This window comes from Vipera ursinii, assembly GCF_947247035.1.
Source record: "Vipera ursinii genome assembly, chromosome: 4".
Classification (NCBI taxonomy): Eukaryota; Metazoa; Chordata; class Lepidosauria; order Squamata; family Viperidae; genus Vipera; species Vipera ursinii.
In genome coordinates, this window is record NC_139514.1 from 81,069,612 (window position 1) to 81,091,475 (window position 21,864).

Genomic DNA, 21,864 nt, shown 5'->3' on the forward strand with positions numbered 1-21,864 from the left:
ATTCCTCAATGAAGCCACTACAGAACTGATGTGGTCACTAGAGACCTTCTGTCACATTCTTCTAAACTCTGGGGACTGATTTAGAACCATGGTATAAGTGCAGGAGATGGGGGGAAAGGAACAGGGTGAATTCAGTAGAGGGGCTGCTTCTCTCCTGATCCTCAAACCCTGATAACATCCAGTCCATGCAATAGGGAGCAGTATCAACCCCTGGAGACGGATTTGGTTCCATGCTCCTGATTTTCCCCTTCTATTGATCCTCTACAGCAGGGGTGCCCAACCGTGGCAACTTTAAAACATGTTGACTTCAACTCTCAGAATTCCCTTGAATTCCACAGGTCTTAAAGTTGTCAAAATTGGACACCCTTTCTCTAAGTCTTTCAAGGTCAGATAACTCATTTCCTTAATTAATAGCATTAGTCATTAGAATAGTCATTAGAAAATAAAATCCAGACAGGTACTCAGTTGTTTCTCTTAACATATCTGGTTGTCTTATTAAAACAGTGAGAAAGTTGATGAAGCTTTCAAGGTCTACAATAGTCAAACAAGCATTCTCTTTCTACACAATATTGATAGCTTCAGTTCTATGGAGTGGTATTTTATTTAGGTTGTTTAAAAAATATATCCTGAAATTAAAGTATTAGAGTAGAAGTACAGTAATACTTAATAACCAATATATGACCAGACACTTTTGGGTTCTCTTTGCACTATGCATACCTACCTATGCTACATCTTTTCCACTGACCTCAAGCCCAGTGGAAAAGGTATTAATTCAGTTAATTATCTCATGCTCTTTGTTTCCTGATATTTGTACAGAGTTGGAGTTGACCCAGATCAAGACCCTCCAGTTAACAATGACAGCTTCCAAGTCTTACAAGGAGTAAGTAGTTAACTTTTTCATAGGGTCAGTGATGTTCATATACAAGCATGTTCGAGCAGCATTCATATTATACCTTTCCCCCCCACCCAAACTTGTGCTCAATTCATGTGACTCTGAAATTCACAGGCAAGCTTCAGCCTTATACTGTATTTCCCTGAATAAGACTCAGTCTTATTTTCTTTTGGGCTCCGAAATAAGCACTAGGGCTTATTTTCAGGGCATGTCTTATAGTAGGTGGTGAGTGCACGGGGGCCTGCGCATGGGGTAGAGACACAGAGTTTGAAGTGCGGTGGTGATGGGCCAACCTCGGAGTGTCAGGGCGGACCAATTATGGTAAAGGTAGGGTATGAGAAAGTTTGGATGGGGGACATGTTCCCGTGCCAGGCCTGCTCCTACAGCCCTGGGGTGGCTGTGCTGGGTGGCGGCAGGAAGGATGCCAAGGCATGGGCAGCCAGGCTGACACTCGTCTGGGTACAGCAGGGGGCCTTTGTCCCAGGAATGCTGAGGGGCCACCTTCCTGGCCTGGCCTAGCCCATCTGAGAGGTGAGCAGGGAGGTGGCAGCCTAGGGCCAAAGTGTGGCAGAGTCCCAGAGGGTTGGGGAGAGTGCTGAAACAAGTGGGCATTTTGCCTGTAATGCCCATGCTGGCTGCCCCTTCCCCACCAGAGTGGGAATGCCGCTGCATTTCAGTAGATGCCGGCCTTCCCTCAACAGGCCTGGGCAGCTCCTGGAGAGAGACAGGCCTGTTTCAGCACCTGGCACCCTTGGGGATTTGCGTTGCCACCTGCTTTCCAGCTCTGTCGAGTTTTTCCACTGCTGGGGAGTTGGAGAGCTTGCCCCACCACTGCCCAGATGCCCTTGTTTCCCCCAAGCATTTCTTTGCTAACCTGCTTTTCAGCTGTGTCACGTTTCTCCATCATGTTTCTCTGCCTTTGCATGGATGGAAACAAAAATTTGTGGGACTAAAAAAAAAATCAGACCTTCCACATTCTCGTGAAGTTAGACGGTCTGATTGATTTATTTATTTTTTAGCCCCACAAACTTCCTTGGTTTCCCTGCACATGGCAGAGAAACGTGACGGAGAAACATGATAGAGAAATGCAATGCAGCTGAAAAGCAAGTTAGTAAAGAAATGCTTGGGGGAAGCGAAGGCATCTGGGTGGTGATGGGGCAAGCTCTCCAGCTCCGCGGTGGTGGAGAAACAACACGGAGCTGGAAAGCAGGTGGCAAGGCAAACTCCACCAAGGGCGCCAGGCACTGAAACGGGCCCGTCTCTCTCCAGCAACTGCCCAGGCCTGCCAGACAGAAGGCCAGCATCTACTGAAATGCAGTGGCATTCTGGCTCTGGCAGGGAAGGGGCAGCCGGTATGGGTGCTGCAGGCAGGATCTCCGTTCGCTTCAGCACCTTCTCCGACCCTCCAGGGCTGCACCTGCTGCTTCGGTGACTGTGTGGACAGAGCTGCAAAGGGGGCCAGGGGGCCAAAAGCATCAGCAGTCTGGCTCAGAAGGAGAGTGAAAGGGAAGAGTGGGAGGGGCTTAACTAGGGCTTATTTTGGGGATAGGTTTTATTTTCGGGGAAACACAGTATTAGAATATAAATGGGGCAGCCGAGTTCTTTGTTAGGAAGTTTTATTTTTGTCCTTCAGTTTTGTTTCATCCTATACATACATATGGAAAGGAAGGGAAAGAAGGACCAATCACATATTGCCTTGTGTTCTTTCATCTTTGTCCTCTACTGCTGTGCCTCCTCACCTTGTTCCCCCATATCTATTTGATGCATTTCTTACCAAAGAAGCTCCAGTTTTGGATTCTTATATCTACTTCTTAAAAATTAGTTTTAACATAACAATACAGCTAGTGCCCCACACACCTGAAACCTGGCAGTCACCAAATCAATTATTGCATTCACCAAGACGTGAAGGATTAACTTCCTTAAAAGTTTGGAGGGAGAAATACAATGTTCCTTCTGAATAATCTCACTTACTTTTCAGATAACTCCTAAGACTCTTTCCTTTTTCTTACCTTCTGATTTCAACTGACTGAATCTTCTAATTTTCAGCAATTGTTCCAGTTCATCTCAGGAAAGAAAATCGTATACTAGTTAAATTATTTATTGATGTTTATATTGATACAGACATTTCTCATCTGATCTTCTCTATAACTAGAGTTCCATTTTGACAGTTCTTAAGTTGTTTAGAGCTATATAATTAGGATAAAAGGCAGGATGCTATCCAGATACTCATGTCCTAAATAGGAGTAGTATAAGTTACATCCTTCTTTTACGTCTTATGGAGGAACTCCATGTTTGTGAATAGTTGCCCTTGCTTCATACAGCTCATATAGCTTAAGTAAATTTTTGATCCAGTTGGTATATTTAGTAACTAGGCTCCATATTTTGCACATTTTCATAGAATGGACTCCAGGTTTTGTATGGATATGGTCACTTCACATTCTTGTACCAGAAGTTAAACTAGCAAAATGGACACTCTCTTCCCCAAGATGTCCTTTATGCAAGCCTACATTTGACCCTTTTCTGGCAAGATGAGCATACTTCCAAACAAAGTACAGGGTTGTAGCCCTCCCTCACTTTTATTTTCTAAGCATGTCTCTAGGTGTTATGTTTCTGACCCCTTTGAAAAGAAAATTTCTGCTGGAAAACTATTGTCACCTTGCTCTTACTCAGATTGTATTATTCCTTTATTTGATAATGTTCTTTGCATAACAAAATTGTCTTTCCTGCCCAGGATGGTCCAGATGCTGAACGAAGGAATCGGACAAAACAGGAAAGTGTATGGATCTTCAGGCTTTGGTACAGTTTTGACCACAAGTATCCTTTCCACACTCTTAGTGGGCAAAACTCTATGCAATGCAAGAAGCAATTGTAAAACTGCCAATCCTTGTCTGGTCTGAACAGGCCATGTGTTCCAGTAAAAACAACTGCTAAATGAAGATACTGTTATAATCCAGAACAGAAATGAAGTAGCCAAATGAATCACATTTATTGTGAGCAGAAACTAATATGGCCCATCTGTAAGGACCTGCCTCAGCTAGATCTCAAGAAAGCAGAACTCTTGAAAGAGGGATTGTCTCAAAAGGAACTTTTATTGAGAGTTAGTGATGGCAAGAAAGCAAAGCAAGTTCTAAAGATTTGGGGCGTAAAGGATTACATCAAAAAGGCAATTCAAAACTCCACCCAGTGTCCCACCATCCGGTTGAAATCCAGCCAATCCACAGGTGCCACAGTGTTATGAGAAGCTGGAGATTTAGTGCCCATCTCAAGGTCTCTCAGTTTTGTTTCCCAATGGCCCCAATGTCGGGAGATAAGGCACATGTTTTCAGGTTGCATTCCTCTCACCCAGAGGGGCACCTTGTACACAGCAGAGCAAAGCAAATAATATTCCCTATGGAAGCATTTTCCCCCAACATTGTGGCAAACCCCAAAAATACATAGGCAAAAGCAAGAAAGGGAGAAATGGGAGGATTAAAGGCAAATACATTTGAGGAGCATTGACATTCGGCCCCTCTAATAGAAAGAAAAATCCACCTGCAAAACAAAAAAAGGAAGGGGGAAAAGGAAAAACAAAAATAAACACATTAATCAAGTTTATCTGGATAGGGTGTACCCAGTACTGGAGTGTACTGCATTGTTGTAAGCCACTTCAGCAAATGGCAACATATCAGTCCAGTTGTCCTCCTGATAATAAAACAACAGAAGTATTGTTGTAGAACTGAGTTCTTTCATTCTGTCCCCCCATTTGTTTGAGGATGATGATTAGATGACAGTCCCTGGTCCAAACCTGAAAGGTCCAAAAAGGCTTTCCAGAACTTAGAGGTGAATTGCACACCCCTATCGAATATTATACACCATGAAGGTGATAAATATGCTGAACAAACAACTTAGCCAAAGTCTTTGCAGTTGGGATCTTCTGACATGGGATAAAATGGGCTTGTTTAGAGAACAAGTTGGTGACAACCCAAATGACAGTGTTTCCCATGCTTTCGGGTAGCTCCACAATAAAGTCCATGGTGCCGAAGGGCTTGCTACCAGCTGCAGGAGGCCAGGCATTTTTCCCTGCCTACATTTAGCAGCAGCATAAGTAGTACAGCTTAGCCACATAGCTTTCAATGTTCTTCTTTAAGGAGGGCCACCAAAAATGCCTCTTAAGCAGGTGAAGAGTTTTTAGAAATCCAAAGTGTCCTGCCATTTTTGAATTGTGACAGGCCTGCATGATCCTCAGTCTCTGATTTGCAGACACATAAAACTTTCCTCCAACCCAAGCCAACCCATATTGCACTGAGCAGAGGTTTTTATGGCCAGTGAACCACTCGTCATTCTCCAGCACCTTCTTGAACTCCCCAATCACCACATTGTCTAACTGTGTGTGTGTGTGTGTGTTAGTCTGTGCCCTCGTAGTGGCTGAGGCAGTTTTAACCACTTCTTCCTTCACACTGTTATATTGTGGGATTTGTGAAAAAGCATCTGCCAGGAAGTCTCCCCCCCCCCCTTTGGCAGATAGTGGATGGAGAAATTAAAACAATGGAAATGTTGGGCCCTGTGTGCCTGTTTCGGAGACAACCTCCTGGGGTTTTTTAAAGTTTCAAGATTCTTATGATCAGTCCAGACCTGGAAAGGGATTTTTCTTCCTTTTAGGAAATACCTCCAGGTTAAAAGGGCCCATCTCACTGCATAGGCTTCCTTTGCCCAAGCAGCCCATTGTTGTTCAGTCTCCAACAATTTTTTGGATATGTCGACATAGGGTTGTAACTGGCCCGGCTGGTTTTTCTGTAGTAACACCGCCCCCACTGCCACATCGCTAGCGTTGCCTGAATCACAAATGGCTTTTCCGGGTCTGGGTATTTCAGCACCGGTTCTGCGGAAAAAAGTCTCTTAAGTTTCTCAAATGCAGCTTGGAATTCAGCTGTTCATTTTAGTGGCTGGCCAGGCTTCAGCTTACTCCCTCCCTTAGTTTTCAGTAAGTTTGTGATAAGGAGTGCGATCTGAGCAAACGGGATAAATTCGCTGTAAAAGTTGGCGAACCACAGAAACCTCTGCAGTTGCTTCCTGGTGTGGGGAGGGATCCATTCCATGACAGCCCGCATCTTCTCTGGATCCATCTCCACCCCCTCGTGAGAAATGCAGTAGCCCAGATAGTCAATTCTATCCTTATGAAATTCACACCGAGAACTTGGCATACAATTTAGCAACATAGAACTTCTTTAAGACTGCCCTGACTAATTTCACATTCTCAGCTTTAATTTCGGTGTAAATCAGGATATCATACAAATACACCAGGACCTCCTTATACAGGTGTTCATGGAGGACCTCATTGATCAGTTGTCAACGCTGCTAACATCGAATGTTATTGCTTGACAAGAGATGAAGGAGTAGCTATTTCATATGTTAAACTTGTATATTGCTTTAAGTCTTGTGTATTGTTTTAGTTTAAAATTGGTGGGAGGGAAGAGTAGGAATGCACTTTGAAGGCCATTTGTCTCTCTAAAGAAGATAAGACTTTGGCAGTTCTTCTAACAGAAGGGAAACTGATTCTTTAAATTAATTGGAGAATATGATTAATGACAAAATTAGAAAGGTGGAGAATTATGTTTAATTATATTGTGCAAAGGGCGGAGATTTCAGATTCCAGCTTCCTTCGAGCAAGCATTTGTCGGAATATTAGGCTAATAAAGGACTTTTAAGGTAAACAATGCCTCAGAGTCACTTAAAAAGCCCATACATCGGAAACTTGACATCAAGCTGGAATCCACACTACTTTTTAAACTAATTAGGGAGTCCCGACCTCCCATCGCTGTCTCTAAGCTTCAGAGGCAGTCTGGCAAAGAGTTGGGGAAGATCCCATAATGGAAGGAGTAAAATTGCCTGAAGCCAGCTCCCCGGCACCAGCAGCCACCCAGTGGGGGAAGGGCCAGCTAAGAAGCCAGCAAGGAAAGAGTTTCAGCAATCCTCCCAGCTGGGAGCTGGACCCAAACAACCAGGAGAGTGGATTAAGCCCAGCAGAGACTCCAGGAGCCTCGGAGCAGCCAGGCCAGCTGAGATTGAATACTCGGGTGAATGGAAAATCCTGTCTGCAGATCAGACTGCTTGCCAGATCCAAGAGTCCCTGCTAAGCCCTCCAGATCCATAGAGACAGAGGACCCCAGTCTGGGGCCTCGGCAGCAATGGGAGTTTGGGGAGCCCCCACAAGTGGAAGGCCAACAACCTCTGAGCTTTCCCCAGCTAATAGAAGCCTTGCAACAGCTGGGGGTGGTGCAGAAGCCTGGAGATCAGGAGCTGGTGGGAAGACAACAGCAAGGGTGGCAGTAGCAGGACCCAGATGTGCAAGCCCTAAACGTACAGCAGGGCCAGAGGGGCCAGCATCAGGGGAGGCCCTGGCAGCCATTAAATCAGCAACCAGAGTGGGGCCAGCAGCCACTGGAGACACAACAACAGCAGTGGGGGCCCTGGCAACCGGTGAATCAACAACCAGGAGCGGGCCAGCAGCAGTGGGACCCCCAGCAACAGTTGATCCAACAACCAAGGGGGGGCCAGCACCAATGGGGGCCCCAGTAGCCATTGAACCAACAACTAAGGTGGGGCCAGCAGCAATGGGGGCCTCAGCAAGCAATGATGAGCCCACCCTTCAGAACAACCTTTGATGGGGACCCAGAGAAACTGATTTTTTTCCTTAACCAAGTACGCTCTCACTTGAATCGCTGGGGTTACTCTTACCTGGACCCAGGTGCGATGGTCAATGTGATTGCGTCCAACCTAGAGGGAGAAGCATCTGAATGATTGAACAATTTATATAACGAGCAGGCCCCTGAATTGGAGGACCCCCACCTTTTCCTCCTGGGGCTGAGGGAAAGATTTGAGGACCCATCCATTGCCCTCAAAGCAGAAGAACAAATCCATAAGATAAAGCAAGCTGGCCGGCCTGCCCTAGAGTATGTGTGGGAGTTTCGAAAGATGGCAGGAAGGATAGAGAGATGGCCTGAGTAATCAATGATTCATCTTTTTAGAGAAGGGTTAGACGACCACCTCTCTCAGACATGTATCTATCGAGCTGTACCTGACCAGCTGCATGAATGGTACCAGGCACCGGTGAAATTAGATGTCCAGCTCGCCTGCTATAAAAAGCCTCCCCCACCTGAAACTGCACCAAAACCAGGATCCAGATGGCTACCATCACCCTGAAAACCCCCAACGTCTGCTACTGCCAAAATACCTAGACCACCTACAGGTCTGCCAATCAAGTGCTTTCGATGTGGACAGCAGGGACATCGAGCAGTGAACTGCCCAGTTCCTTACCCGCAACAGCAGAGTAGACCAGATCCAACAACGAGGAAGAAACCCTCACAGCAGCCATTGAGAGAAAAGTCCAACTGGGCCACCCAGGAGCCCGTTACCCAAGTTACGTCCCCCACCCAGGAGGACACTGGCCCATGGACTGGGCCCACCCCCACTTTACCTGGTTTTGACAGTGACGATGAAGGGGAGAACGACCCGATGGTGAGTCGACCCATCCTACCTTTTTTATTGCCTGCTAAACTCATAATCCCTAAGTCAGGGGCACAAGTAGACCTGAAAGTGCTACTTGATACCGGCTGCTCCCGATGCATCATTAGCCTGTCATGTGCCTTGAGACTGGGCATACAGGCCAAGCTGCTCTCCAAACCTGTGAGGTTCGAGCAAGCCGATGGCTCCCTAATGGGAGGGACTTTAGTCACGCAATTAACAGAGCCCTTACACCTGGAGATAGGCGAGCACTGGAAGTTTATTCACTTCCTAGTAGCTTCAAAGATGTCTGAGACTGTTATCCTAGGACTAGCCTGGCTAGACAAATGGAAGCCGCTTATCTGGTGGGAAAAAGGAATGAGAACTGTGAGATTACCCATAGGGCCCGATCCCCCCATTGATTCAAGAGATGTTACAGGGGATTTTAGCCCACCCAATGAGCAAGCACACATGGCTGCCTTACGGCCTCCTGGCAAGCTGCTCATCCCCGGTGAGTACCAGGACCTAACGGATGTGTTTACTGAGAAAGAATGCGATACCTTGCCTCCTCACCATCCCAATGATTGTTCCATTGAACTGCTACCAGGGGCCAAACTCCCCCGACCAAGGATGTACGCTATGTCCCCCCTTGAAATGGAGGATATTGTGAAGGGGAGCGTCTTCACCAAGTTAGACCTGAGAGAAGCATATTACCGGGTAAGAATAAAGGAGGGGGACGAGTGGAAGACAGCCTGCAACTGCCCCTTGGGGAGCTACCAGTTCAAAGTCATGCCATTTGGACTGCAGGGGGCCCCAGCCGTATTTATGCAATTGATCAATGAGGTCCTACATGAACACCTATACAAAGGGGTCCTAGTATACCTTGATGACATCTTGATATACAGCACGAATATGACTGACCACATAAAACTGGTCAGAGAAGTGTTAAAGAAACTACTGAATGCCAAACTTTATGTCAAACTGTCGAAATGTGAATTTCACCAAACCCAATTAGATTATCTTGCCTATAGAATCTCCAATGAGGGTATCGAAATGGACCCAGCCAAAGTAAAAACTATAATTGAATGGCAGCCCCCCCCAAACCCACAAACAGCTCCAGAGCTTCCTAGGGTTTGCCAACTTCTACCGTCAATTTATTCCCTCTTTTGCTGAGATTGCTCTACCTCTTACAGAACTACTCAAAACGGGCAAGGGAGGGGGAAAACCACGACCTGGCCAGCTGCTAGCATGGACTATGAGTTGTCAGAAAGCTTTTGAGAATTTAAAAAGACTATTTGCGACTGAACCAGTCCTAAAGCACCCTTGCCCAGGGGAGCCCTTTGTAATTCAGGCAGACACCAGCGACGTGGCAATCGGAGTGGTGTTATTGCAAAAGAATAAAAGTGGGGTCCTACAACCTTCTGCTTACACCTCTAAGAAATTTACTGAAAGCAAGAGGAGATGGACAGTCTGGGAGAAGGAGGCCTTCACAATTAGGTTTAGGCTATTAAACTGGCAGCACTACTTAGAAGAGAGCAAGGTGCCTTTTGAAGTATGGACAGATCACAAAAATTTAGAGGCACTAAAAACTCCCCGAAAATTGTCCCCAAAACAAGTACGATGCGCACAGTACTTCAACCGTTTCAACTTTACTCTAAAGTACATACCAGGAAGAAAGGCCCTCAACCACAGCCATGATGTCAAACAGGCTGGACATTTCAGATATCTAAAAACTCTACATCTCATTTGCCAGCAATTTTGGTGGCCGGGACTAAAACGAGATGTAGAAAACTATGTCAAGAGCTGTACTGTATGTGCCACCATGAAAAGAATCCCAGGAAAGACACCTGGGTTATTGCAACCGGTGGCCGAACCTTCTCAACCATGGGAAGAAATAGCTATGGACTTTATAGTAGACCTACCCGATAGTAGAGGAAATACTGTCATTTGGACTGTGATAGACCTATTTTCAAAACAGGCTCACTTTATTGGCTGCAAAGGACTTCCATCGGCTCAACGCCCTGACTAAGTTGTTCCTAAAACATCTATCGACTACATGGCGCCCCTAAGCAAATAATTTCGGACAGAGAGGTGCAGTTCACAGCAAAATTTTGGAGAAACTTTCTTAAATTAATTGGATCATCTCAAGGTCTATCAACTGCTTTTTACCCGGCTACTAACAGAGCCACAGAGTCCGCCAACAAAATGGTGGAGCAATACCTTAGATGCTACGTCTCTTACCAACAAACAAACTGGACCGAACTCCTCCCTTTTGCAGAAGTGGCTTACAATAATTCAGTACATAGCAGCACTGGCTACACTCCTTTCCGTGTAGCCACAGGGAAAGAATTCAACCCCATACCGGAATACCCTCAGTTACCCTCCGCTTCCCAGACTCTTGATCAGTGGGTGAGGGGTTGGGAAGAAGTTTGGAAAAATACAAAGGTGGCCTTAAAAAAGACTTTTGAGACCTACAAAAAGCAAGCTGACAAAAAGAGAGCTCCCCAAAGAACATTCCAAGTTGGGGAAAAGGTCTATTTTGTCGACCAAATACCTACACCTGAAACTACCCAACAAGAAATTGGGACCGAAATTCTTGGGGCCTTTCCCCATTGTGAAAATCATCAACCCAGTCACAGTGAAATTGAAACTACCCAGACTTTTGGGGAAAATTCAGCCGGTGTTCCATTGTAGCTTGCTGAAACCTTTTCAAACCTCCACTTTAAGACCTCCCCCTAAGAAAGCACCTGGACCCCTCGTGGTAGCAGGTCAAACCCATTATGACGTGAAACGTATTCTTGACTCTAGAATCTTTAAGGGAAAATTGCAATACCTAGTACAGTGGAAGGGATACCCATTGTCTGAAGCCACTTGGGTGAAATCTACTGATGTGAAAGCTGACAGACTTATCAAAAGGTTTTATGAGAAACACCCCAACAAACCAAAAGCCAATTCCTAACTTGTGTTTTGTTTACGTTACAGAATTTGTCCTCTTTCTAAGCGGGGGGGTGGGTGGATGTCAACGCTGCTAACATCGAATGTTATTGCTTGACAAGAAATGAAGGAGTAGCTATTTCTTATGTTAAACTTGTGTATTGCTTTAAGGCTTGTGTATTGTTTTAGTTTAAAATTGGTGGGAGGGAAGAGTAGGAATGCACTCTGAAGGCCATTTGTGTCTCTAAATTAGATAAGACTTTGGTGGTTCTTCTAACGGAAGGGAAACTGATTCTTTAAATTAATTGGAGAATATGATTAATGACAAAATTAGAAAGGGGGAGAATTGTGTTTAATTATATTGTTCAAGGGGCGGAGATTTCAAATTCCAGCTTCCTTCGAGCAAGCATTTGTCGGCGTATTAGGCTAATAAAGGACTTTTAAGGTAAACAATGCCTCAGAGTCACTTGAAAAGCCCATACGTCTGAAACTTGGCATCAGTTGCATGAACACTGCGGGGGCTCCCTGTAGCTCAATAGGGAGCACCTTGAACTGGAAGCAACCTAAGGGGCAGTTGAAAGCAGTCTTCCATTCATCCTTAATCCTGATGTGATAATATGCTTCTCGCAGGTCTAGCTTATGATGGATAGGGGGTACACATTCTTCAGGGATACTGCATTTAAACACCTATAATCCATACAGAAGCGAAGAGACCCATTCTTTTTCTCTGAATAGAACAGGGGCTGCTGCCCAAGGTTTGGCAGGCTGGATGAACCCCCGGGCTAAATTCTTGTCAATGAACCTGCAGAGCTCATCTAATTCTTTAGAGTTCATCGAATACAGCTTTGGCTTAGGCAATTTAGCTCCCGGGATGATCTCAATAGCACAGTCCATAGGTCGGTGAGGGGGAAGCTCATCCAACCTCTTCTCACTGAAAACCTCGGCTAGATCTCAGTACTTTTTCAGAATGCTCTGAAGTTCTTCCTCGCTCAGTGTGGAGGCTAGTTCATGCTTTGGACCCTCTGTTCTACTTCCAGACAACCCTGGGGAGGCGCTCTCTTCCTTGGGAACCTTAGCTTCCCCTCTCTCCAGTCAATTAAAGGGTTCCATTTCTTTAACCAAGCTATCTCAAGGACTAGGGGTCATTCCATGCAAGGAGCCATAATGAACACTAAAGTCTCTGAGTGGCTTCCCATGGTTAGTCCCAGGGGTTTGGTGACAAAACTTGCTGGGATGCCCCTTGCTACGAACCCATCAAGCTAACAAAAAGTGACGGGCTCCTTGAGTTTTCTAAGGGGAGGCCCCAGTTTCCCAACTAATTTGGGACTTATCAGGCTCCATGTGCAGTCCAAGTCCAACAGAGCAGTTAGGGCCATTTTCCTGGTCGTGCCCAGGATTGTCAGTTCTATGGGCATGATTATGGGGTCAGTCGGCTCACTTACCAATGAATCATCATTGTCTGGTGGTGTCAGAGTTCTACCCCCTGCCTTTGGGGCTCAGGGGAGCTCCACAACCTCTGTTGACTTCACAGCTGTGTCTTTTGAGAGCTGGGTGGATTTGTTTGGCTTCCCCTCAGAGGTGTGATCCAACTTCCTAACTGGGGTCTTGCTGCGGCACTCTGCAGTGCGATGCCCTTCTTTGCTACATTTGAAGCAGGTGGTGGAACGTGGTTGGGTTGCAGGGGTTTTACTAGTCTCTCCCCTTCCCTCTGGCTAGCTTTCTCTCCCAAATTTCACGGGATGGTACAGGTTCTGGGTCTGGTCAGTTTCCACCTCTTCAGCCAGAAGACACCATTCATAGAGACAAGTGGGTGTTCCACAAACCACACAGGCATTATACAGGTCATCGTTTAGCCCATCCTGGAAACAGCTTATCAGGATGTCTTCGGTCCAGTTCAAACAGCAAGCCAAGTCTCAAAACTCCTCCATATATTTGGCTACAAGATAATGCCCCTGTTTTATGGTGTCTCAGTGTGGTCATGAAGCAGTTAAATTCTGAAGCTCAGGAGTGTTGCAGTTATACAGGGTCACCATCCACCTGGCGTCACTAACTTCCATGGCTAGGGTGACAACCTAGATCTTGGCTGCATCATTTGGCAGAGACCTCCCATACACTTGCATGTAGGTAAGGACATGAGTCAGGAAGAAGCCCAACTGCTTAAGGATCCCCATCAAATTTGACTCCCAACGGAACCAGTTTTGATTCCTCTGGGGGAGTTCTCTTTCTGAGAGGTTGTGGGGTCCTAGCTCTCCAGGGGTTTGCCTGCTGCTGTACTGCTGGAGTAGCCACCACTGTCTTTGTCACAGTGAGTAGTCCCCGCTGCCATCTCCGTTATCACTGTTTCCTCTGCTTCCAACCTTCTTGGTCAGTTCTTCCTCTTTTTCTGGGCAACTCAAGGATTTGGCTTTTAGGGCCTCGAAAGCTTCCACCATATAATTCATGGCTTGCTTGAGGATCCCCTCCATCGGGTCCAACTATGGGTTCAGATCTTCATCATCGGAAAGCAGCTCTGTCCTTTTTTTGTGAATCTTTTTCTGATTTCCTCGGGTGAGAGTTACTTTTTGGGAGCTTTCCTCCCAGTCCTCTCTTCTCCCAACACCGAGCAACCATGTTGGCCTCGATGCGCAGCTTCCTCTACCCAGGTGGAGGTGCTTTCTCTGGGATAAATCTGAATGGCTGCATCACTGCAGTCTTCGGTTCCAACTTCTCTCATTTCGCTGCATGCAGAGACATGCTATGCATGACCCTCTCAGTAGGGCAGATGCCTCTCTGGGTTGGGCACTACTGCAGAGCTTGCTTTATGTAAGGACTTGCCTCAGCTAGATCTCCCAAGAAAGCAGAACTTGAAACAGGCATTGTCTCAAAAGGAACTTTTATCAAGAGTTAGTGATGGCAAGAGAGCAAAGCAACATCTAAAGATTTGGCACATAAAGGATTACATCAAAAGGGCAATTCAAAACTCCTCCCAGTATCGCACTGTCCGGTTGAAATCCAGCCAATCCACAGGTGCCACAGTGTTATGAGAAGCTGGAGATTTAGTGCCCATCTCAAGTTTCGTTTCCCAACGGTCCCAGATAAGTGAGATGTTTTCAGGTCGCATTCCTCTCTCCCAGAGGGAGGGCACCTCATACAAAGCAGAGCAAAGCTAATAATAATCCCCATGCAAGCACCCTCCTCCAACAGTATGACATGCCCCAAAAATACATAGGCAAAACCAAGAAATGGGAGTATTAAAGGCAAATACATTTGAGTGGCTCTGACACCATTCCTCCAAGTGGTACAAGACAAAATACGTGAAGAATGCCTATTAGACTAGCTGAGGTACAAAGAAAACAAAGAATATGTTATTCTATATCATTCAGATTCAGTTCAGAATGTTGGTCCAGATCACCACATGATTGTTGACTGTATATGAGTATATCACTGCTGAATTTAACTGTTACACTTAGGATGTATATATTAATCTTGAAACTAACATTTATTCATGGAGTTTGGTTTATAAATAGTTTTCACAGATGGTTTCTCCATTAGTTTCACAGCTCGTTTTTACCCTGGAGATAGTTAATATGCTCTGAAGGCTCCCTTATTTAATTAGCTCTATGATCTGGCTGATGGTTGATTACCTTTTGTCCAGTGAATTTTTCATTTTCCTTTTTCCTTACAATTCCTGATACCTGGTGGCTAGCGCTATTCATAATACATAGTTCAGTATAAGAATGGGCTGAAATTACTGTATCTATTAATGGTAGTTTGAACTATTTGCATATGGTTGTTTGATAGGTGTATTTTCCTTAATGAAATATTACAGATACCTCAAGCCCATTTTGACCCACAGTGGTCCACTGCTCACAACAACTCTTCCAGGTTGGTGTGGAGTCATAGCTCGTTGCTTAACTAGCCCCCAGGTTTATGAGGTAAGTGCATTTTGTTGCCTACCAAACTCTTAGGTAGCATCAGATTCGGGGGAGGAGGGGGAACTGAATGGGAAGAAGGGTAGATATTCCAGGAAATAACCATGCAATTTCAATACATTTTAATAAAGTTTGCTTGCACATTTGGGTAGAAATGGGACATACTGAGTGTCAACCCTTTGAGATAGGTGAGGTGAGAAAAACAGGCTAAGGATTCCAAATTATTTATTGCTGTAGGATAGAAGAACAGAATTTTGAAAGCCTATCATAATTTCTCAAAATCCAGGTGAGGTTGTTTTGAGACTTTTTTTTTTCCTCATGCTTTCCTCTTTCTCAGGACTGAGTCATATTTTCAGAAACTCTCTCCCTCCCATTAACAATTCACACATTCCTTTCCCACTTCCAAGGCCTGGTCTACATTTATTTCACACCATCTCCTTTCATCAGAATCACGCATACATTTTGCAATAGCTGTAAATATATGCTTTGATGTAGAATAGGGTATCAGTGTGGAAATTACGTATGGCTACTCTAATACTGTTTAGTTATGGGAGTGTGTCAGTCCAACGAGTATTGTTATTACTGAAACAAATAGAAGCAAATAGAACCAGATACTTCTGAAGTGAATTTAGGAGATCTTATCTGCAAGAATGCAAGGAATCAGAGAGGCCTGCTTCAGGTTATTTTTGGAACATTTTCAAGTCCCCTGGGATCCAGATGGATTGTTTTTCTCTCTGCCTCCGAAGAATGTTTTGGTTTACTGGGACTCCATAGCTTTTCTAGTTAAGGCAGTAATATTGAATATGCAGATTAAGTGAAGTATTTAGTCTACATGTATAAAATAAAAATATGTCTACGATTACACTATATTTCTGAAAAAACTGTAACCTAAAACAAAACAAAACTGTAACCTAAAACAAAGCAGAAACTTAATAAAGAATGCAAATTTAGGTTTTCTCTTCAAGTAAGTATATTGGGAAGAAATGAGTAGAACAAATATGCTGTTTTTTGAGGAAAACAAGGAAAGAATCTTTAGAGAATGATATAATAGTATTTTTTTACTGGGAAAGTTAGAAAGTTAGAGCATAGAGGATTAAGACATCTTTGAAAATATTTATCCTTTCCTTTGTCTCATACAATATTGTAGATAGCAAGGTTTTTGGTTTTGATTTTTAGCCTTTAGCTACTTTTGTGAGTAGCTAGTATGAGTATGGCATGTTAAGACAGGTGCATACGACAAAATTAAATGACAATTTCATTTAATATGGTTACAGTAGTACCTCAGTACTCATTGTTAATTGGTTCTGGGAGGTGTGATGAATACCAAATGATTTTTTTCCCATAAGGAATAATGTGAGTCACAAGATAGACGGCACTCAGGTTCTAGTTTGTGCGTTGAGTACCAAACAAATGATGAGTACTGGGACAAAATTTTCATGTCATAATGTGTTGAGTACCAAATTTGATGAGTTTCAAAGTAGTTGAGTACCATGGTACCACTTTATTTTTTTTAATCAAAAAAGTCTAATATAAGATGCACAGTTCCATGTGAAATCTGCATCTCTCTCTCCTTTCAGCAGGGTGTTTTTTTTCAGTTGCTAGTTTTCCACTATGGAAAACTCAATATTCTACCATTATCTCAAAGGCAGAAAAAGGGAATCTCAAAGTGCTTTATTGAACAGAACATGGAAATGTGTTTTAATTGCTCCTGCTGCATCTCCCTGCTTTCCTAGCAGGTCTTTTGCATCTAAAGATCTAAAGGAGTAGTTTTCATATGAGTCTAACCAAGCAAGATACTAATACTGAAATCCATTTTTAAATGTTTATTTTATTTGATTATAGTAGGTAATTGAAGTGCCATCTGACTAATCAATCAGTGAATGATCTATCAGCAAGCTTCCTGTCTCAGGCCATGCATTCACAAAGACATAGGGAGGTTTGCAAATTTACTATGATGTTTTCAAGCAAATAAACAAGTGGTATGCAAACAAACAAACACACACACAAACACACACAAACACAAATGAAATCAAATCCCTTAAAGGCCAGCAAATTTGTCTTTAAAGTCTAAATGCAAAATAGCAAGCACAAGAGTGGTCAGAAGGCCAAGAATCCAATGTTGTAGCAGGCTCATCAGCCAATCCAGGTCCAGTATCACAGTGATGAGATTTTGAGTCAAGAGACAAAGCACACAATCTAGATCAGGGGTAGGCAACGTTGGCTCTTTTATGACTCGTGGACTTCAACTCCCAGAATTCCTGAGCCAGCGTGGCTCAGGAATTCTGGGAGTTGAAGTCCACAAGTCATAAAACAGCCAATATTGCCTACCCCTGATCTAGATCAACAAATTGTTGTTTCTAATGGAGAGTCTTGAACTTGCTGCACTTCTTAAATAGAAGGAATGTCAGTGTTACTCATCTGGAAAACCAATGGTCCTTTCTGGCAAGGAGCCTTGCAGAGCTGCTCTCTGCTCTGCTCTCTGCTGCTGCTCCTCCTCTTGCTCTGCGCTCTACCCTGCGCTGCTCTGCAGTGTGCTTGCACTGGGTGGGGTGACAGCTCAGACCCTTCATTGTCGTAAGAGTGGTTGCAGCTGCATCTCCTGTTTACCAGTAGCATAGCTTCTCTGCCTGCAATTCCTCAGGCAGCAATTTGTCTTGCAGCTCAAAAACTGAGTGTTTATTGTTGGTTTCCTCATCAGAGTCTGAGGTGACCAGGACAGCAACCTCTCTTGCATTCCATTTTAAGGAACTCCACACAAAATATAGAATGTACTAGTTTAGATACATTAGTTTGGGAGAGATTGCTGATTGCCTCCCTCCAATGATAATTTTCATAAATTCTGTGCTGTTGTAAGCCCAACAAGGTAGACCAGACTAAGAAGCTAATGCCATGTAAGTTAGGACTCCTTTTATTTTAACACTTATAATATCAGAGTCTTGCAAATTGGAATCTGCTTCCCCCGCTGCTTACTTTAATTCCATGTAAATTAGGGGAGGCACTTTGAGATGTTTTCTCCTTTTCTTGGCCTTGTCTCAAGCCCTGCTGTCTTGATACAGTCATTTCTTCCTGTCCCTCAGAGTGATTTCCTAGATATTTTCATACTAACCTCTTTTTTATTTAATAAAAATCTCCTAGAGTTACATATGAATACACATTTCTGGACAGATTTTTCCAGCAAAACTAGTTTTCATCCAAAGGTATTTTTTCTCCAAATGCACAGCTGGAAACATTATTTATCCTGTGATTTCATTTATTATCAAAATAGTAATATTCAAAACAGGTCAATATGAATCTAATCAGTTTGCTGAAACAAGGCTGAACAGATTATTGAAATGTACATATAGTATCCTCAGTCATGCAGTAGAGGACAAATACGATCACCTGTTGGTGAACACACATCTAGTACAAAATACCTGATTCATAGTAGTTAGCAAAATAAGTACATGTAGTCCTCGATTTTGACTATTCATTTAACAACAGTTTGAAGTTATGGTGGCCTTGGAAAAAGTTACTTATGATCTGTCCTTGAGGTTATAACCATTACTTCATCCTTACTGCCATGTGATCACTATTTGGGTGCTTGGCAACTGGTTCACATTTATGATAGTTGCAGTATTTTGCTGTCATGTGATCATGTTTTGTGACCAAAATTAAATCTGGTCTTATGATGACTCATTTCACAACTGCATCAATTGTGATTGTAAGCTGAGGACTACTGGTAGGGTAGAGGTGTAGAGGAAAAATTAAATGAAAAGGGACAATTTATAAGATACAAAGCTACTGTATCTAGCTTCTGTCATATCTGGGCTGCCAAAAATAAAAAGGACAACTACTAGATGGCACCAAAGAATTGGAGTCTTTGATGTCTTTGCTGACATCTAGAGGTCACCTGTATTTTTGCAGCCCAGATATTACAACAGACCATATTGTTGGATTGGACTCTGGTAATAGTTTTATTGAAAGGCCACCTTTCAATGTCATTTAGAACAAAATAAGTATCAGTAAAATCAAAAACAAGTCCCCAAAGTAAAATTCCCCTCAGTACCTGTAATGGGCTGTGAGAATAAATTTGAGAAACAAGGAGCATATGACAATAGTTAGATAAGAGAAATGGAGTTCAAAGCAGGAATGGAATTTGAGAATGTCTTAGAGCTGGCTTTCTCTAGTTTTCTGAGCTAAAGGCAGGGAGGGAAGAGGTGCGTTCAGGCTGTCAAGAATCTTGCTACAATCTTCTAATAAAAATATTATTAGCATTCAAAACTTTGATTTCTTGATCTGGATTATCTCAAAGAGCTGACAGTACTGACAATGCATCTCTTATTTTGGGTGGAGGGGGGAAATAGATGGAAATGTTAAACAGGTATACTCCAAAGCTACCTCCAAAATCTAGCCTCTTCCATATGAAGGATGTAGCTCCACTAAGTTTCTGGCCAGTTCCATTAAGATGCAATGGAAGTTTCTTCTGTTTTCCTTAAAAGCCCTGTTGAACTCATTTCAGAACCAAGAACAGCTTAAAGACGAAGATTCTGATTTTATCTTGAATGACAGTGACTTGACACTGACCTATGGAGACACAACAATAACTGCTAATGGCTCCTCTAGTTCCCATGGTGCTGTTACCAACCTGGATGGCAGGAAAGCAAAAAGTAGCTCTGAAGAAGCCTTGGAAAGTGATCTTGGAACAGAAGCACCTGAGGTGATGAGCAGAGGAACTCGGCTTGTGTTTCCGATGGATGCATGAAGACTGCTTGGCATATGGAGCAGTAAAAGATAGGCTCAGTGCCCCCAAATCCAAACTATCTGCAGGCCATTTGTCAGTGGAGACGCTTAGCGAGTAACTTAATGTCTCTGGTACAATGTAAGTTTTTTTAAAGTCTCAAGATGCCCTTGCCCCCCCCCATGTCTTTCTAAAAAATAATTTGAGATGCTGACAGTTTCTAAAATGGGTGAATGGAAAATGGCTAAGGTTGTCATATTAAGGGAAAAACGCTATCTTGAAACAAAAAGCAAAATGTTGTAATCCTCTAATTCTAGGCACTGTGGGGATATTAACCATCCTGGTGGCTAAAATAATTCTGACCCACTTGAGGTCTTTTTGTCAGAAGAAAACCCTTTGGTCACTTTTGTCCTGGACAAAAGATGCAGTGTTGACTTATACTTGAGGGGAAAAAATAGTTGGAAAAAAGAACATATAATTTCCACATGAACATTTTTCTGGACTTGTTGCAAAAAAAGAAGAAAAAAATCCCTTCTCATTTCAATAATATTTGTATTAGTAAAGTTTGACATTTAATTTTTCTGTATCTGAACGAGGGAAGAAAAAAAAGCAATATTATATACATTGCTCTTTGGACAGCTTTTTGAGACTTTCAGTGTGAGTCCTGTGGTTGCATCACAAGATGAGCTGTTGCTGTCTAAAATATATGTTTTCTGACTTGTGCCCTTAATATTCTCCAGTACACAACTGTAGACAGTAACATTCTTCTATTACAAATGTGAAGAACATTGAATGGGTCTAGTGAAGTTACAAACTGCTGTACAACTGCTCAAGAAGTATTGATAGAATCTGTCTCGTGCTATTGTAATCTTTCCCAGGCTGATATCTTCCAGATGTGTTAAACTACCATTATTAACTTCCCCAATCAGCATGGCCAAGCTAGAGATCATTGGATTGGATAAAGCCATTTATTTCAATTTAGGTGGTGTGTCTTTTGTTTAGCAGAAGACTACTGTAAACTGTACCTCTTTCTCTGATATTTGCATCAGAATGAAAAGTGTAATCATAATCAATTAGATAGTGTTGGTGTGTTTGTTAGTGGCATATGGCACTATGATCCTTATGTTTAAAAATGTCACAGTGCCTTTATGTAATAAAGAGTATCATGTTGTGACCTGACTAGAGAGTCTTAGTGTTTCTCAACCTTGGCAACTTCAAGATGTGTGAATTTCAACTTCCATAATTTTCCTTCTGTGAAGTCCATGCATTTTAATATTACCAAGGTTGAGAAATGCTGCCCTAAGATATAGCAATGCTCATTTGCAAATAAAGCATATGCAATTCTAATTATAAATGAGCATCTGCTTTCCATGATATAATTTGACAACTCTCTACAGCTTTCTTTGTCGGGAGGTTAGCTGTTAAAAAGCAAGTTTAATAATAAAAGCAAGTTTAATAGCGTAACGATTTAACTCTAATGGGCACTATTTAAATGGGCTGCCCTGTAATTTAAAAATGCTTAGGAAAATAAAAATATGCTCTCACATTCTTGTATTTTTGTTTCCTATTCTGGATACATTTTTTTAATTGCTGTTTCATTTTTAGTCTGTTTGTGAAATGAAAGCTACATTTGAACCAACCTATGTAATAAAGTCTATTACTTTACCATGACTCTTATGGTATCACTGATCAATATTCAACTAAGAAGATTCAACTTTTTAAAAAGCAACATTACTTTAAATTATCAGTTTCTATAGAAGTACATGTAACTAGCTTAGTTGTAGAGAAATCAGACACATCAATTTATGCTGAGACTTTAATAATGTAAAGAGATTAAATGATTTTCATTTCACAATTCATTTCACATGCCTGATCCTATGAATTATCAGTCCTCCAAGGTAAATGACAAAGAAACAAGACTAGATTAACTA

General features: G+C 42.9%; 1 protein-coding gene across 1 annotated transcript in view; it reads left to right on the top strand.

Annotated features, from left to right (window-relative positions):
• Positions 1-21,604, top strand: part of SLC9A7 (solute carrier family 9 member A7) — a 109,858-nt gene extending 88,254 nt beyond the window's left edge. Inside the window, exons 14-17 of the mRNA XM_083361536.1 lie at positions 817-880; positions 3,624-3,706; positions 15,114-15,219; positions 19,715-21,604. Coding sequence (XP_083217662.1) covers positions 817-880; positions 3,624-3,706; positions 15,114-15,219; positions 19,715-19,957 — 496 coding nt within the window. The 3' untranslated portion in view covers positions 19,958-21,604. The remainder of the gene's footprint in view (positions 1-816; positions 881-3,623; positions 3,707-15,113; positions 15,220-19,714) is intronic.
• The last annotated feature ends 260 nt before the right edge of the window (positions 21,605-21,864 follow it).